At 38.9% G+C, this 18289-nt stretch overlaps 1 protein-coding gene across 1 annotated transcript in view; it reads right to left on the bottom strand.

The window, feature by feature from the left end:
• Positions 1-1056: 1056 nt before the first annotated feature.
• TIPARP (TCDD inducible poly(ADP-ribose) polymerase) overlaps positions 1057-18289 on the bottom strand; it is a 31599-nt gene continuing 14366 nt past the window's right edge. The window contains exons 3-6 of the mRNA XM_062212630.1: positions 9438-9606; positions 7102-7262; positions 2237-2515; positions 1057-1590 (exon numbers count right to left, since the gene is read on the bottom strand). Coding sequence (XP_062068614.1) covers positions 1143-1590; positions 2237-2515; positions 7102-7262; positions 9438-9606 — 1057 coding nt within the window. The 3' untranslated portion in view covers positions 1057-1142. The remainder of the gene's footprint in view (positions 1591-2236; positions 2516-7101; positions 7263-9437; positions 9607-18289) is intronic.

The following is an 18289-nucleotide window of genomic DNA, read 5'->3' on the forward strand; positions in this document are numbered from 1 at the left end:
ATTATTTTGTGAACAACCACTTCCACTTTTGTAAATCCAGGTTATTTGCTTTGCTAAGGGTGAAGTACACCTACCTGCTCTCTCTCTAAACTGAGGCAACAGCATATTCACCTAACAGCGCTCTACCTGGGCCAGTGGCACAATTCCCAAGTCTGTGTTTCTGTTAAGTATGTAGTGTAAGATACAGAGTCAGCCAGGGAACCCAGCTGCACCTGACAAAGCAGGCATAGGGATGGGATTTCCAATTTTAACAATAATTCCAACTCAAATACTTCTGAGAATCTAATTTGTGCTAGCACAGCAATAAACCGCATCAATTTAGTTGTAAGATGTTATTTCCTTTCTCAAAAACTTTCGGAACTCCAAAAGAGCATAATAGTTCTTTGTAATCCTCAAGACTGGCTTTAAAAAAATTAGCTGCCCAACTTCTTTAAGCTAAAGTGGATGATAATGGAAGAAACTGAGTTTTCCAACACAATTCATGTAACTAGTTAGAGAAAAATTTTGCTGGTGACAAAAATTCTTCAAATGGTATTTTCTTTCTTTTTAAAAATGTTCTCTAAACAGAATCTGAATACAGTCATTGACACTGTGATCGAGTGATGTATTTTAGTCCTGCTTATGGAAACAAAAAAATTTTTTTCCACCCATCAGAATTAACAACTTATACTACATCAAAGTGGTGATGCTTTGGATGGGAAATAAGCCTGGAGTACTATTTCCAGTCAGTTTTATCAATGTAATAAATGGAATCCTCACTTTGTTCACAGCCTCCATCTCATCTGACCAAACTTCTACCCAACCGAAGCCACATTTAATTAGTTAGGCTGTTCAGTTTTTTTTTTTTTTTAATGCTTCTAATAATATTGCTGTCTCTATGTACAAGTGTGAATGAAAAGAGTATGTAATTTGTAATCTTTTCCACACTGAGTACACTAACAATTAGTAAATAATTAAAGAATAAGTGATCACTTTAAAACTTTTCTTAAAAAAAATTTACACTTTCTAGCACTTAAAAAACTGGGTCTGAAAAGTGCCCTATTAATGTCCAATGCTGTTCCCCACCCAGTCCCACCCACTCAAAACCTGCTACAAATGCTGGATTGAGTTCATATCAAATAATTTAGCAGTATCAAGATTTTTCAAATGGAAACAGTGTTACTGACTTCTTCATATTGGATAACAAAATAAGGGTAACTCTGGTCATCATTAAAAATGACAAAAATCTGAGGCTCAAAGAAATTATCCACACAAGAGTCATATAGGTCACTGGTGACACTGCCAGGATTGACTGGAGGGGGCCTTCTCATACCATGACTGCCCATTGTATATCTGCCGGTCAGCACTTTGGCCAAAAACATGAAATGGATTCCCTTGGAGGACTTCTTAGAAAAGTTATGAGAGTAGCTTGCCTTCTTTGCAAAGTAACTGCCTTGTCCAAACATTGTAGCATGCTTTCCACAGACTCGGGGATCAAAGTTGTGCTTGCAGATTCCATCAACCACATCCTGAGATGTTCCATGAAACAAATGTCTTTCATTTATTATTCGGTCACGGCCAAACATTTTCCTGTTCATGTATTCTTTTTTCCTATTACAAAAAGTGGACAGGAAATGCAGATCAATTTAATAGGTGTGGCATAATCAAACTTCTCCTTAGGGTATCATGGGGGAAGAAATATTAAAGTAGCTACCAAAAAGTCATCAAAGGTGATATTGGAAGTTTTAACTTTTATCTTGCATCTCAGAAAAGTCCTTTTCCAATCATTGACGACTTGCTTTCTCTTCCATTCCAAATCTAGTTCTCATATCTTACCTTGCTTGGGATGCCTTGTCTAATTCCTCCAATCTGAGCACCTGTTAATTCTTAGATTTCTCAAATCTGCACATAATCCTTCTGTACTACATTAATCTGTTGACCTGAGAGGCAGCATAGTAAAGGGATTAAGAGCAAGGCCTCTGGTGCTGGACTGCTTGGGTTAAAATTCCAGCATCGTATCTTATTAGCTGCACGATCTCTGGCAAATTACTGAACTTTTTTCTGTGACTCAGTTTCCTCTCTGTAAAATGTAAATTACAATAAGCCTATTTATAGGTCTACCATGAGGATTGTATGAGTAAATATATGGAAAAAGATAAACATATTAAATCCTAGGCAAGTGTTTTACTATGTTTGGTTTTGCCGTTAGCTACATTACAAGAAAAGCTCTCTTGAACTTTTCTTCACTCTCACTCACCTTTTATATTTCTCCCAAAGAAACTGGTTTTGGACTCTCAATATTTGCAAAATTCTATACTTAAACTCAGGCACAGTCTTATGAAAAAGATTGTAAATGATTCGGTAACTCTTGTCCTCTGCAGACACAGGCACTTGGATGAAGTCCTGAGATGGATGCATATAAACCCAAGTTTCTGGGTAAAAGTTTGCTGAGCTGACTCCATCAGGGCAGATGATTTGTGAAGATGAGGTCGATTCTAGAGGCGGAGGAGCCTGTGTGGGAACCCCACCAAGTGTCCTAAAACAAACAGGAAGGAATATCAGCATAAAACACTCAGAAATAAGTATATCCTCTGCTACAGTGTTCTATAGCAGTACCTAAAATAACAATTTGTATAGATTAAATGCTTGTTTAAAAAAGTGGGGGCCAGTGCGATCGCATAGTTGGTTATTTAAGCATCCGCCTGTGGAGTTGGCATCCCATGATCCCATGAGTCGGTTCAAGTCCTAGCCGCTCCATTTCCGATCCAGCTCCCTACTGATGGCCTGGGAAAACAGTGGAAGATGGCTGGGTCCCTGGGCCCCTGCACTCATGTGGGGACCCAGAGCAAGCTCTTGGCTCCTGGCTTCAGATTGGTTTAGCTCCGGCTGTTGCGGCCATCTGGGGAGTGAATGAGTGGATAGAGACCTCTCTCTCTCTCTCCCCTCTCTCTGTAAATGTCTCAAGTAAATAAATAAATATTTTTAAAAATTAAAAATAAAAATGTCTATTTACAAAAGAGAAAATTCTAGAGAAGCACCGCCTGCACATGGATAACCTGTTAGCTTCTTCCTGGTCTCCCCGCTGTGAAAGAAACTCTGGAATGTATTGATAAAACAATTAACAGCCAATTTATAAATACATTTACTTTTAAATCTTCCTAGATTACTCTTTTGCCTATAAGAAACACTGTTTCAAGGCAACAACAATAATTTTATGCTTTTCTATAAACTTTGCTGATACTAAGCAGAAAAGACATTATCACTAAAGGTTTTATAGGATGGGAGACAAAATAAGAGTAGGTGGCAAAAAGGAAGCAATGGGGACATAAAGCTTACTTTAATTTCTGTATAAAAATAAAAATCATGGACCAGGCATTGAAAGCTGATAAATATCTGACATTTCCTTAATTTTCAAAGACTACCAGTACTATTCAAATTTTATAGTTGGCCGGCGCCATGGCTTAACAGGCTAATCCTCCGCTTTGTGGCGCCGGCAAACCGGGTTCCAGTCCTGGTTGGGGCACCGGATTCTATCCCGGTTGCCCCTCTTCCAGGCCAGCTCTCTGCTGTGGCCTGGGAAGGCAGTGGAGGATGGCCCAAGTCCTTGGGCCCTGCACCCCATGGGAGACCAGGAAAAGTACCTGGCTCCTGGCTTCGGATCAGCGAGATGCGCCGGCCGCAGCGGCCATTGGAGGGTGAACCGATGGCAAAAAGGAAGACCTTTCTCTCTGTCTCTCTCACTATCCACTCTGCCTGTCAAAAAAAAAAAAAAAGTTAAAAAAAAAAAATTTTATAGCTTTGGTGTGCTTAAGATGGAGCTAATCACTATAAACCGGACACTTGAATCTATCCGTGAACCTTTAAATTCAGGTCTGTTAATGTGAAAAATGAATTCAGAGACAAACAGTAACTTTGGTAAATTATTTATTCCTGCTTGTATAAATGCATAAACTTAAATTATATTTCTTAGCCATTTTCAAAACAGGAAAAAAAATTTAAAAAAAAGGAAGCAAAGTTAAGGAAATCCTGACCTTGAGACCCAGTTTCAGGGCCAGGGAACTGTAACAGTCATTGGCAAACAGTGGAAGCAATCCTGTCTGTCAAAGTGGATTAGGAAACTGAAATTTTCAAGAGCTTTGTGACACAAAGGTTATAACTGTATGTGAACATGCATCTAATCTCCAAAGAGCAGATCTTACTGTAACCCACATCATTATCATAGCCACCTAGGACAAACAAATAGTATGGCTCAGGCATTTTACGCAGAGTATTATTAACTATCTCAATAGCCCTGCAATACAGGCTGTATATCCCTACTTTTCAAATAAATTGATGTTCAGAAAGATTAAATAGGGACTGGCACTGTAGTACAGTGGGTTAAGATGCTGCTCGCAACACTGGCATCCTGTTATCAGAGTGCCAGTTCCAGTGCCAGCAGCTCCACTTACATCTCCCTGCTTATGCGCCTGGGAAAGCAGAGGATGAAGGCCCAAATATTTGGGCCCCTGCCACACATGTTGGAGACCCACATGGTGTGTCTGGCTCCTGACTTGGGGCTGGCCCAGCCCTAGCTATTACAGTCATCTGAGGGCTGAAACCAATGGACAGAAAATTTTCTCTGTCTCTCCCATATCTCTGTCACTCTGTCTTTTAAATAAATAAATCTTTTTAAAAAAATTAATTGGCCTGGCATATTAGCAAAGAGCAGAGACAGGATCTGAATTCAGGCCCATCTAGGAAGTTTCTGAATTCATATTCTTTACATTTCCACATAATTCACAATTTAATACAATTTTTTTTAAAAAAACCTAGAAAGTGATAGATGGGCTACCAAGATTCCAATCTATATTTGCCTGACTTTGATTACTTCTACTATATTACAGTCTTTATTGTTAAGAGATGGCTTGATCAGTTGAAAGTTATGGAGGCACAACTGTCTTAACACACACCACTTTCAAGTGGCTGTGCCTTCAATTCAATGTGTCTCAAAGTCCCTTTGAGGGACAAGAACAAAGTCCTGGGTGTACACTGTAAGGTTTATTTAATCTCCCTGGAGCTTTTTCAATTCAGGGGCAGATTTAAAGTGTTACTGGTTCCTTCAACCCAGCATTTTCTTAGGGCCCTGAGAGATTTCTTTGGAGCCTTGGAACTGGTACATTTCCCTGGGACAACAGTATGTTTTTCTGAAGAGAGGCCCCATAGCTTTAATCAGACTCCCAAAGTTCTACAACTCCTTAAAAAGTCACCATTATTCTGAAGAAATGTCAGGAAATCAGATAATACAAATCCTTTATTTTTAGCCCCTCTCCATATCCCTTGGATATCTGATTTGCTGACAACTGTAGTTTTTTTAAAACCTGCTTTTCTTTGACACTTTGCATTTAGTAACACTTAAACACAAAATAAAACTTTCTCCTTAGCTAACATCATAGTCTCTGGAGTCTACTTCTGAAATTCACTTTTTGGAACCAATTTCCTATTTTTTTCTTCTTACCAAGCCAGTTCAAGTGTCCCTCAGCACCAACTAGGGCCGAGAGGATGGCTACATTTATCCATACCACCTGGTAAACTTAATGTTTGTCTGATCCTAAGTTCCTACATCTAATGTTTTTGATTTGCTGACTTCTTACTTATTATCACTGTTTCAGAGAGGAAGAATAAAATGGAAACTTTAAAGAGAGAAAGGAAGAAGGAGTAACCATTTACCTTCTTTTGTAAGCCTATACTATAAATGTAGTAATGCTACAGAGTGGCATTAATTCTACTACTGCTTCTATTATTTTTATAATTCATACTTCTATAAAACAAGCCTAAGTTTTAAAAGGAGATATTTCATAATTACTTGCTTTAAGACTGAAATATATTTTCATCATTTATTAAAACTTCCCCAACAGTGCAGCACTAGAATGAGCATACTTACCATCACACAGAAGCAACATTTTGCTTGATTGGCTCAGCATGCCAAGCTGCTGGTCTCAACTAATGAGTTCTACTGTCTCACCAGGAGAACAATATGTTCCTAACTACTGGACACTGACACTATCTCCAGCTGTGCTAGTAAATCACAAAAATGCATTTTTATTAGTTCTAATTAAAAAACCCTACAAGGTAAGATTATTCACATTTGGACTTGAAAGAAAGCACACACTTAACCCAAGCCAATATATACTTCTAAAACTGGTCTTATTGCACATTTCTTTTAGATATTGATCATTTCAGGGATTTTCATTTGCATTTTGTCTTTAATGTTCCCACTGCAATACTAGAATTAGAATCATAAAGATTTTGTCATAACAACTTGTGGAAAACAGTTTGGAATTGAAATTTTAAAAAGCAGGAATATAAAAACAGCAACTTCACTTCACAGCTAAGACACCAACCAATATTATTTTAGATTTCCTAAGTTCACAAAATCAAGTAAACCCAGTATCATTTTCAGAATCAGGCCGTGAAGATGATTATCTGACTGACTGAAGTATTTAATGATTTCCCTGAAGACACTGCCTTTCAAAAATGGCCAGGCTAATGGTAATGAGCCCTACCTTTTAGTACCTATGGAGATATGTTAGTAGGCCATCTGGAGAAGAAAGCAAGAAATGGCCTTTGGGAAAATGGAAGAAGAGATCACTTACAATTCAGAAAGGTGAGCTCAATTTAACCCTTTTATTAAGAAATTATATTTAGTGTACCAGTTCTACTGTGTACCATAGGACAATATGCTTTTCTTAGCAAATGAGAATATAAATAACATGAAAAGCACACTCTAGGAACACAGAAATGTCTCATCTTGGAAGTAGTCCCTCATGAAAGGGAAACTCAATCTTCCTTGAAAGGCAAATGCAAGCTCTGTGCCTCATTCAAACATAATTACTTTTAGTTATAAAAAAAATGTTTACTCTCCTTTTCAGTTCAAAAACTACAACAGGATATTCATTCTTTCAGTGTCAGGTTCATTGTAGCTTATCTAAACTCTATTTATCAAAGGATTAAATCCAAAAAATTCAGAATTTCACATTCTTTAAGTACTAAGAAATTCTCTTAATATACAATCTTCTCTCTGGCAATAAGTGGTGCATCTACATAAAATAAGTCTAAAGATGAGAATTTTCAATAGATACTTACTGTAAATATGGAAGCAGTATAAAACAGGAGCGGAAGAGGGGTCTCCTTTTTATTTCTCTTCTAAAGAATGAGTTGTGGAGGATGTAATGGTTATTCCACATCATAAACCGGACCTCCTTCAGACCTCGAGAGTTGGCTTCTTCAATCAATCGAATAACAGACTATGGAGTAGAAAACAAGGTAAAGAAATAAACCAAGTCAATTAATAATCACTATAAAATATGAAAACATAACTGGAGGCAAAAAGAGTTAACCTCACAGTTAACATCACAGAAATTCAATAAAGAACAGTGAGTCAAATTAATTCTCCTTATAAGTAGGGCTTTTTTCCCCTCAGAAATGCACAGCAGAAAGTTGTTCCCTGTTTAGAAGAGCATGGATAACCTTAAAAAAAAAAAAAAATTTATTTATTTGAAAGGCAGAGTTATAGAGAGGCAGAGGCAGAGAGAGCGAATGAGCTTCCATCCAATGGTTCCAGGATCTTCTTCCAGGTCTCCCATGTGGTGAAGGGGCCCAAGCACTTGTGCCATCTTCTATTGCTTTCCCAGGCCACAGCAGAGAGCTGGATCAGAAATGTAGAAGCTAGGTCTCAAACTGGTACCCATATGGGATGTTGGCATTGCAGGCTGCGACTTTACTCACTATGCCACAGCTCCAGCCCTACATGGATAACCCTCTTTTGAAACGCGAAACCCAAGAAACTATTCTATTTTGAACCTTGACAATGAGTTAGAGATTTCTGTTTTAAAGATTTTTTTTATTTTTAAAGTCAGAGTTGCAGAAAGAGAAAGAACTTCTACCTGCTGGTTCACTGCCCAGATGGTCCTAACAGCCACCAGCGAGCCAGGAGCTTCATCCAGGGCTCCTACATAGGTGGCAGGGCCCCAAACAGTTGGGCCATCTTCTGCTGCTTTTCCTAGGCCATTAGCAAGGAACTGGAGCAGCTGGGCCATGAATTGGCTCCATTGAGATGCTGGCATCCCAGCTATGGCACAATGCTGGCCCCAAGATTTTATTTTTATTTTTAAAGATAATTTTCAAAAAAGGAATTAAAGATGGTAATGTTTAAAGAAAGAAAAAAAAACCTCTAAGGAAAAACATAGGGGCAGTACACATATTCTAGAAAACATTTTACTTTTAAAGATTTATTTGTCTGAAAGGTAGAAAGAAAGACATAGAGAGTTGGAAGGGAGAGACAGATAGAAATCTTCCATTCACTGGCTTATGTGTGTGTGAGAGAGAGAGGGAGAGACAATTTTCCACCTGCTGATTCACTCTCCCAAATGGTCCTAACAGCAGTCTGGCCCAGGCTGAAGTCAAGAGCCAGGAACTCCATCCAGATCTCCCACGTGGGTGGCAGGGTCCCAAATACTTGGTCATCTTCAACTGCTTTATCAGGTGCATTAATAGGGAACTGGATCAAAGCAGAGCAGCTGGGACTTGAATGAGGACTCTGTGATGCCAGCATCACAAGTGGCAGCTTAACCTGCTACTCTAAGATGCTGGTCCTATAATACATTTTAGATAGCTTCTTACTAGTGATTGCCTAAAAGGGAGTCAGAAATGTAGTCAATATTGTGTTTTACAGTAATTAACATAATAACTAGGTCATTTTTTCTTTTACTGATGCCTTAAAAAAATCTAGGGAGGGTCAATTCTTCCTTATTGTAATGCTAGAAATTAATTTAGCCAAATTAACAAGATCAGATCTGTAGAAGGTAAACTAATCTTTAAAGGCTATTACAGGGCGTTTAAATTTAAAACTGACTCAGGATTGTCATTCAGAGGTAAAATAAATCATAATCATCTTGAAATCTTGTTTTGTGAATGATGAACTATTCTCACAATCTCTGGATATAGATGCATGTGTACATATAACAAAATTCATTTGCTTGACCACAGCTCAACTATTTTCCACTACTTTTTTCAGTGACCTGAGAGTGAGTGACTGCTTCCATTAGGCTTCTGATCCCATCTCTATTAACATAGGAGCCAGATATAGCCAAAATCTATACCAGTTTTCATCTCATTAAAATTATTCCAAAGGTCACACCAGGTTTAGGTACTTCACTTCTGTAGCCTAAGATTCTGGAGAAACCATTTGACTTCTCTGATAACATGGGTATCCTATAGGATGGATTTCTGATTAATGGAAAGAAACACATTTTCAGAAAAATAAAGAGAAATATTTTTATTTTTATCAGTAAGACTCCATTTTATATCCATAAACTCTCTGATTACAATTTATAATTCTGCCTAGTCACAGTTAGGCAGGAAGGAAGGACAGACAGAAAAAGACCAAAAAAAATTGCCTTTTAAAAAAGAACTGTAAGTACCTCAGGATATTCTCTCCAACCAAAGTGGTCCCTACAGAAGAATTTCCAGACTGTATGGTAAATAGAGTTGACATTGCTAGAGGGTGGTGTAGACAGCCTTCGTAGTTGGTCAAATTCAGTTGTTTCGTACACATTCATGGCATTCAAATCTGCCCAAAATTCTTGTCCTCTAAAAAGATCCAAGAAAAGAAACTGTTAATGTATTTGCAAAATTAAAATATCTAAACTTTTCATTGGAGATTAAAAATATCTAGTTATCTAGTAGTCTGCTGTTGAATTTTCAAAACTTGCTTTACTTGGAATAAAAAGAAATTTCTGGTTGCTTTTCTAGCACCCATTCCCTAAGTGCCCTTTTGTAAGACTAAAATTTCCAGGCCATGGAAACTGCAGGATTTGTGAAAGCCACAGTACCATTGCCCTACCACAAATCAAAACCCCACCCTTCCCTCCACACCTGGTCTTAGAATATCAGGGATTCAGTTTTAGGATGAAACTGATAGAGAATAACAAACGAAATTTCTCTAGAAACTTGCCCTCTTTTCAGAGGCATCAGTTTACCTAAGCACAGGAACATATACAGGTACACTTTATAAAGTTTATTGGATGGATCGGAAATGGAGCAGCCGAGACTTGAACCGGCACCCGTATGGAATGCTGGCACTGCAGGCAGTGGCTTAACCTGCTACACCACAGCAGTGGCCCCAATAAAATCTTTTAAAAAAATAGTTTGTGGCGGGGTAGGCATTTAGCTTAACATTTAAGAAGTCTTGGTCCCTTATGGATGTGTGTGTCCCATACTGGAATACCTCTGTTCAATACTTCGCTTTGGTACTGAACTCCAGATTTCTGCTAATGCAGACTCTGGGAGGTAGTAATGATAGTGCAAGTAACTGCGTTCCTGCCACCCACACAGGATACCTGGGTTGAGTTGTTGGCTTCCAGCTTTGGCCCTGGGCCAGCCACAGCCATGGCAGACATCTGGGGGAGTGAACCATTTGCAGAAAATGGAATCAAAAGTTTATTTTGGTGGGAAAATTTGAAATTCATGCATGCAAGGAGTCTTCAAAAAGTTCATAAAATGTGTATTATCAAAAAAAACTACTGCGTGAAATTCAAAAAATTTTTGTGCTAAAATGAATTTACCTTTTCATTCTATTTTACATGAGCTTTTTGAGTACCACTATACAATACTGCCTGATGAAAGACAAAAAGAAAAGGGAAAATAAAATGAGCCCAGATGAAGCCAATACTGCTCATTTACCCAACATCAATATTATCTTTTATCCTGTGAGGAGGAAAATGTTGGCAAAACATGAAGAGAAAAATAGCTTAGATTATTAAAGATTTAGATAGGAAAATATTTTTGTCATTTTATCTGGTACACTGCTACTGTACCAGCACTCTACAAACATCACCATTTTGTTTGTGGGAAGAGTCCTACCATATGAATCAGACATTAATTTATCAGAATCAGAAGTTAATTTATAAAGAGTAGTGCAGTCAAATTAAAATATTTGTCCCTGCTTTTCAATGGAACTTCACCTAGCTTCTGAAACATTTCATCCCTTAACTAACTGGTGTGTGTGCTAAGTTCCCCAAGAAAGTACACAAAATTAGATATAAAATAGCAGCATAAATATTAGCAGATTAACTAAATCCCTGAATATATTCCTCCATACTTTACACTCTTCCATAGCAGGTTTCTAAATGGATGTCTAAAAACATGGGATATTTCAGATCCAGTGGCATTCAGAACGACTGGCACATGTGAAATCCATGTTAGGACAGACTTTGCCAAAATCAAATTATTTCCCTGCTGTAAATTAGAATTTTGAAAAAGGCATTAATTTTGACCTATAGGTTTTGTTGGTTAGTGAAACACCTTCCAAATTCTACTCTTAGAACATCTGTTTCAAAGACAGCTAATAGGTATTCCTTCTGTGCAAAAAGAACTTTGGAGTTAAATGCTTGAAAAATATTTGGATACAGATAAACAATTTACTTACTGCAGAGTTCTTAGTCTTTTTAATATGCTCAGGTAGATATTGAAGCACTTTAATGAGGACTATAAAATTACCTTCCAAACCTGAGACATTTCTCTCCCTTTCCCTCCATGAATACCAATTATTGCGTCTCAAAACACCTCTGACAAGGGTCTGTGTTGTGGCAGAGCAGGTAAAGCTGCCACCTGCTGTGCCAGCATCCCATATGGATGCTGGTTTGAGACTCAGCTGCTCTACTTCCTGTCCAGCTCCCTGCTAACATGCCTGGGAAAGCAGCAGAAGATGGCCCAAATGCTTGGGCCCCTGCACCAACAGGCGAGACCCAGAAGAAACGCCTAGCTCCTGGCTTCAGCCTGGCTCAGCCCTGGCTGTTGTGGCCTTGTGGTAAATAGGAATATTTAAACCAAAAGGTAAAATGTTTCTGAGAAATCCTAAAAGAAGAAAACACCCTAAAAACTGCAACTCTCATGACTAAATTAAACTTCATATCAAGTTGCCTTAAACCATTTTTATTTAACTTGAAGATGTTATGACTGGGAAGAAGGATACAAACCTTAAGACCATTTCGAGTTTCTAAACATATTTTCCCCTTGTAAACTTATCTCCCAGCAACTGTTCCCAATTATGAGTTAACAAATCCTTAGCATTTCCTTCAAGGATTTCTTACAGTCATTATGTTAACATGTATACAACAGCCAAAGCTTCTTGCTGTTTATATATCAGATTTTATTCTGGACAACACTCTAGCAATTACTCCGTAAGCCTGTGTTATTGAGACCTCATAGATAATGATTTGCATGAGAAAGGCATCTACAACTGCAGCTTTTGCTACATCCTCTTTGCATTTGAGTCCTTGGGGCATTATGAAATTTCTATGACAAATCCTAATTTACCACAATCAACTGTTCTTTGGATTGATATATCAAAGTAATGTTTTAGCCTTATTTGATTTTCAATATGCTTTTCTAGACTTGACAGAAGCAAAATAACAAATTTGAAAAACATTAAATTATCTTTTTATAAGATTAATTTTACCACCTGCTGTCTCTTAAATAGGGAATGCTTTAAACATCCAAAGACAAGAGTTTTTCCCTTCATGATCTGCATCAGTACAAATGTGTGCAATACATATGCCAAATGCTCAACATTCACCACTCTATCAAACCAAGGTTTCCTATTATCAGAAAGCAGTTATGAGTCATCTATGTGCAGTAATGGTAAAGGTGGACCTGTATTAGGTAACACACAAAGAATTAAACAGATGTGATTCCCTATCTTCTAGGGGCTTCAGGAGAACAACAGCAAAACATATAATCAAGCAAGCAGTAAATTTCTATCAATGGAAAGTACATTCAGGTAATGAAAAGACAAAGAACAGACAGGTAGCGTTACTGGAGTGATAGTGCTTATTGGTGTCCAGGATTGGATAAAGTTCAGGAAAATAAAAGGCTTTATCAATCCAACGTAGCTTTCTATAAGAGAAAGAAGTTTAAGACTGTTTAAATATTAGGAAATATCAATGGTGAATAAAGAGTTGTGTAAGAGAACAAGAGCACTTCAAGCATTTTACTTTTTGGGAGAAGGGTAAGTACAAGAGCAGGACATGAAGTTAGAAAAGGGAACCTTTTAAAAAAGGGTACAATGGTACTTCAAATGGCTTGTGGAAAAATAAAAGTGAGTTTATTTTTGTGCAAAGAATTTTGAAATTCATGGATAAAGTTTTCTTAATACACATTTTCTTCATATTAAAAAGTTTTTTGCATCCAAATAAATTGACACTTTTAATTTCATGTTTTCATTAACTCTTTGAAGTACCCTCAGACATAAGAGACAAAGAAATATGAACTAGGGTATACAAGGTAATGTAAAACACATCAGGCCATGAGGTAAGGAAGTCAGTACAGTCTCAGAGCCTTAAGGTATAAGGGTGGGAAGTTAGAGTACTGAGCAGATGGGGACACAGGGTCAAAGTAGTAAATACAGGACATGTGAAAACTGAACAGAAGGGATGGTCATTTGGCCTAGCAGATAAGATACCCATGTCCCATTCAAAATACCTAGGTTCGAGTCCTGTCTTTACTTCAGATTCCAGCTTCCTGCTAATGCAGACCCTGGGAGACAGCAGATGATGGCTCAAGTAATGGGGTTCTTTAATGGGAGACCCAGACTGAGTTCCCAGCCTGGCCTACCCCAATTACTGTAGGCACTGGGGAATGAAACAGTGGCAGGGAACTCTCCTTCTCTCTAATAGAAAATAAAATTTTTGAACTAGAAAGACAATGTTAGAGACTGGGGAGGAAGGGAGTCTTTGTGGAAGCAGGGTGCAATAATCCTGGTAGATGAAAACAGTATCTGTCTTAAGGGCATCCATAAAGGGGTATGAGAGAGCGCCACAGTGTAGCATGATTTACATTTTGCTAAATATATCATGTGATTAGGGATAGGCATTTGGCCTAATGGTTAAAATGCCCACATCCCATATCAAAGTGCCTGGGTTCGAGTCCCGGTTCTGCCACTGATTCCAACTTCCAACTAATGCACGCCCTGAAAAGCAGCAACTGATGGCTCAAGTGGATTTGGGGGGGGGGGGGGGAGGGCGATACTGTGGCACAGTGGGTAAAGCCACTACCTGCAGTTCTGGCATCCCATATGGGTGCCAGTTCAAGACCCAGTTGCTCCACTTCCGATCCAACTCTCTGCTATGGCCTGGGAAAGCAGTGGAAAATGGCCCAAGTCCTTAGGCCCCTGCACTCATGTGGGAGACCTGGAAGAAATTCTTGGCTACTGGATTTGGATGGGTGCAGCTCCGTCCATTGAGGCCATTTAGGGAGTGAACAAGCGGATGGAAGATTTCTTTTTTTTGCTCTCTCTCTGCCTCTCTATAACTCTGCCTTTCAAATAAATAAATAAAATATTAAAAAGGGGGGAGATTGGGTGCCTGGGACCCAAAGTGGGAGGCCTGCATGGAGTTTCTGCCTCCATGATTAGGCCTGGCTCAATCCTGGCCATTGCAAGCATTTTAGGAGTAAACCAGCAGAAGGAAGCTCTCTTTCTTGGTCTCTAAAATAAAGAGAACTGCCAGTATACTTTAAAAATTCACATAGCTAAACCAATTAGTATTGCTTTAATGAAGATATAACCCTTAGTCAGGAAAAAAATATTCTTGTGAACAGGTTGCTGATTTTTGCTATAAAGGGAAAAATGAATTTGAACAACTGAAATACTAACAACAGTTTTTTTGCATGTTTTGCTAACAAACATACCACTACACATACCAGAATAGAAATCCAGATAAAAAATTCATTTAAAATTCTGAAAAGGACACCCAGTCTCATAATTTAGATGCTTTATAACAATGGTTCTCCTCTTAACAAGTAACTTCACATACCAATTAAGCCAACATTTCCCAACATACATTACCAATGCAAGGAACACCCACACTAAGTCATAAAATATGCCCCACATTTCTTCTATGTAATATTAAAAATAAGTAGAAAGGTCCCACAATGTGAATGATAAACAGCTGGAATGAGAACCAAAACTAATTTAGAAACACAGGGTGAACAAAATAGAAATTAGTAAAAATATGATTTCTTGCTTATACAATCCTTGAGTTTATGCATATGGAAGCCTAACCACAGTCTGGTGCTGTGGCACAGTGGGTAAAGCCACTGCCTGCAGTGCTGGCATATCATATGGGTGGTTCGAGTCCTGGCTGCTCCACTTCCGATCCAGCAGAAGATGGCCCAAGTGCTTGGGCCCCTGCACTCACGTGGGAGACATAGAGAAAGCTCCAGGCTCCTGGCTTCTGATTGGCCCAGCTCTGGCCACTGTGGCTATTTGGGGAGTGAACTAGCGGATGGAAGATATCGCTCACTCGCTCTCTGTGGCTCTGTAACTCCTCCTTTCAAATAAATAAATAAATAAATAAATCTTTTTGTTTTTTTAAAGAGCCTAACCATTTCTTTGTTTTTTAAAAAGCCTAACCATTTCAGGAAATTTTCCTATTTACAAAGTTTTTGAAACCAAGAAGGAAACTTGACAATGAAAAAAAATTTTTTTATTTTATTTATCTTTTAGATAGGTAGAGTTATAGACAGAAAGAGGGTGAGGGCCGGTGCTGCAGCTCACTTGGCTAATCCTCCGCCTGCAGTGCCAGTACCTCCTCTTCAAGTCCAGCTCTCTGCTGTGGCCTGGGAAGGCAGTGGAAGATGGCCCAAGTCCTTGGGCCCTGCACCCGCATGGAAGACCAGGAGGAAGCACCTGGCTCCTGGCTTTGGATCGGCGCAGTGCGCTGGCTGTAGCAGCCATTTGGGGGGTGAACCAATGGAAAAGGAAGACCTTTCTCTCTGTCTCTCTCTCTCTAACTCTGCCTGTCAAAAAAAAAAGAGAAAGAGGGTGAGACAAAGTGAAAATTCTTTCATCTGTTGGTTCACGCCCTAGATGGCTGCAATGGCCAGAGCTGGGCCAGTCCAAACCCCGGAGCCAGGAGAAACCTGTCTGCAGGGCCCCAGCACTTGGGTTATCTTCCAGTGCTTTCCCAGGCACATTAGCAGAGAGCTGAATTGGAAGAGCAGCCAGAACACGAACCGGCGCCTGTACGGGAGGCTGGCACCACAGGAGGAGGCTTAGCCTACTACCCCTACGGTGCCCGCCCCCAAAAAGAAATCTTAAATAGACACAGTGACTAGGTTCCAGGGCTACAAATTGGGGATAAGGACATGACAAAGGTAAAATGCCACACAACTGCAGTCTAATGGAGGAGAGTAAATCCTATGGCACAGTGTAAAAAGTGTAAAAAGTAGCTGGGAACACCTCAGAGGCAGATGGCCTACCTCTGTAGGGAAAAATGTCAGGAAAGATAGTCGAGAGGTGGCCTAGTAAGGCTGAAATGTGAGCCAAGTTCACTTAGCCACCAGACAGACAACAGAGGCAGAGGGACTGCCATGTAAATCCAATAAGCAAGGCACAAGGAGACCCTGCAAGAAGCACAAGCAGTTCATGTGGGAGGTCAGGGTGTATGTGTGCATTAGGGAGATGGTAAAAGATAAGACTGGCCTGGAGAGGTTGGCTGGGACCAGATAATTAAGAGCTTTGTATGCTGTGTTAAGAGGTTAGCTTCTGATCCTGTGGGCAGGCAGAGGAATCACTAGTGGATTTCCAGTAAGGTTCAGGTTTGTCTTTTATAAAGGTACTTAACAGTAGTGGTGTAGAGGGTTGTTATTTAATTTTGGCCAGGGAGGATGGGGAAAGGTGAAGTGGTATACAGACAAGCAATGTTTGCTAAACATTAACATATTTATTATTCTGTGTTTGGCTATATATAGATATTAGAACTGCATGTGAGGCAAATGACAGGACTAAGGAGGCAACACAACAGCAGGGATGATTTGAGAAGTATCTAGAAATGAGTCAGAATCTAACTGCATGAAGAATGATTACATGTGGCAGGGTATCCCATCCTTTGATCTGAGTGATTGGACAATGGTGATATTAAACAATACAGGAATTACAAGACACAGAACATGTTTATGTGGGGAGTTAATGTAAATAAAATATAAAACTCAGAATTCAGCAAAAGTTAAGTATGTATAAACTTTTCTAAACCCATACTCTGTACAGTTTTAACCAGATCAGTTAGACTTTGGAACTTTGGCTTCCTGCCTGTAAGAGTTAACTGGTTTCTACAAGGAAAAACCTGTGACCTCCAACTATTAACACCCACCCTAATCACCTAGACTAACCAGTCATGATTCCTAGGTCCTTTTATTTTATTACTATGGTGTAAAATGAAAATGTCTCCCCAAACTGAAGGTCAAAATGATAGAAGATAAAGATTAAATGCAGTTTGCAGAGTATTTAGGCTCTTCTACTATTGGCTTGAGACAGGCCTGACAGATGGGGTATGTTTGCTGCTGCTGCTAACGAAATTTCACAGGCACACAAAATATAGCTAGCTTTTGATACCTGGCTTTGATGTTTCCAGGAACTCATTTAGCAATGCTGGAATATCTGGCAGTTTATATATCCCTTCAAATATGTTACAAGGTGATGAGAATCAAAGCCATAGCATACACAATACCAACATATTTTGTGAAAGCAGTGTAGTTACTGAATTTCGGAGAACTATGTATTCACAGCTTTATACTTCAGAAGCATAGTAACACAATTATTCTGTTACTAATTGAGATTTTTGCTAACACTGCCTCTGATAAATAGCACAGGGCTGTTGCGGGGAGGTAATAAAACTCATCTATAAATGCTTCCATTCAAAGCAGTATCTTCAAATATCCACCAGAGGTTAAAATTCTATATCTAATTTCCTCACTGTGACATTGTGTCTGGGTAATAACGGAACTTTCCCCTTTCTATTTGGAAATAGCTGTAAACACAGAATTACAAGTAACTGGGAGTTTACACTGTTTTGTGTATGGACCTTACAGGGCAGACTAAGAATATAAAATGTTGACTCTGAATTAAATGTACCCACCTCTAAGGAGACTCTGACCTAGCAAAGGCAGGATTACTGCTGGCTTTTAATCAATGAAACTATTAACATAAATGTCAGATCATGGATTTATTTAATGGTTCGAAAGACCTCTAAATATTTTGGGGTAAGTGCCCCCACTTTAAAATATAATGCATTTTGGAAATGAACTTTTTAAAGGGTGATCATTCTGCAAAATTCAATGTGTGCTGAACCTCTGGCCCCACTTGGGTCAACTTGGAAACAGGGAATGTGAATGGGACAGTATCTTTAATCACACTTATCTGTGTGACAAACACCATGTCTGTTTTGCAAAATGTAAAGACATCTGGTCTGTGGTCTTAAGAGTCATTCTAGAAGTG

Source organism: Lepus europaeus, chromosome 2, assembly GCF_033115175.1.
Source record: "Lepus europaeus isolate LE1 chromosome 2, mLepTim1.pri, whole genome shotgun sequence".
NCBI lineage: Eukaryota > Metazoa > Chordata > Mammalia > Lagomorpha > Leporidae > Lepus > Lepus europaeus.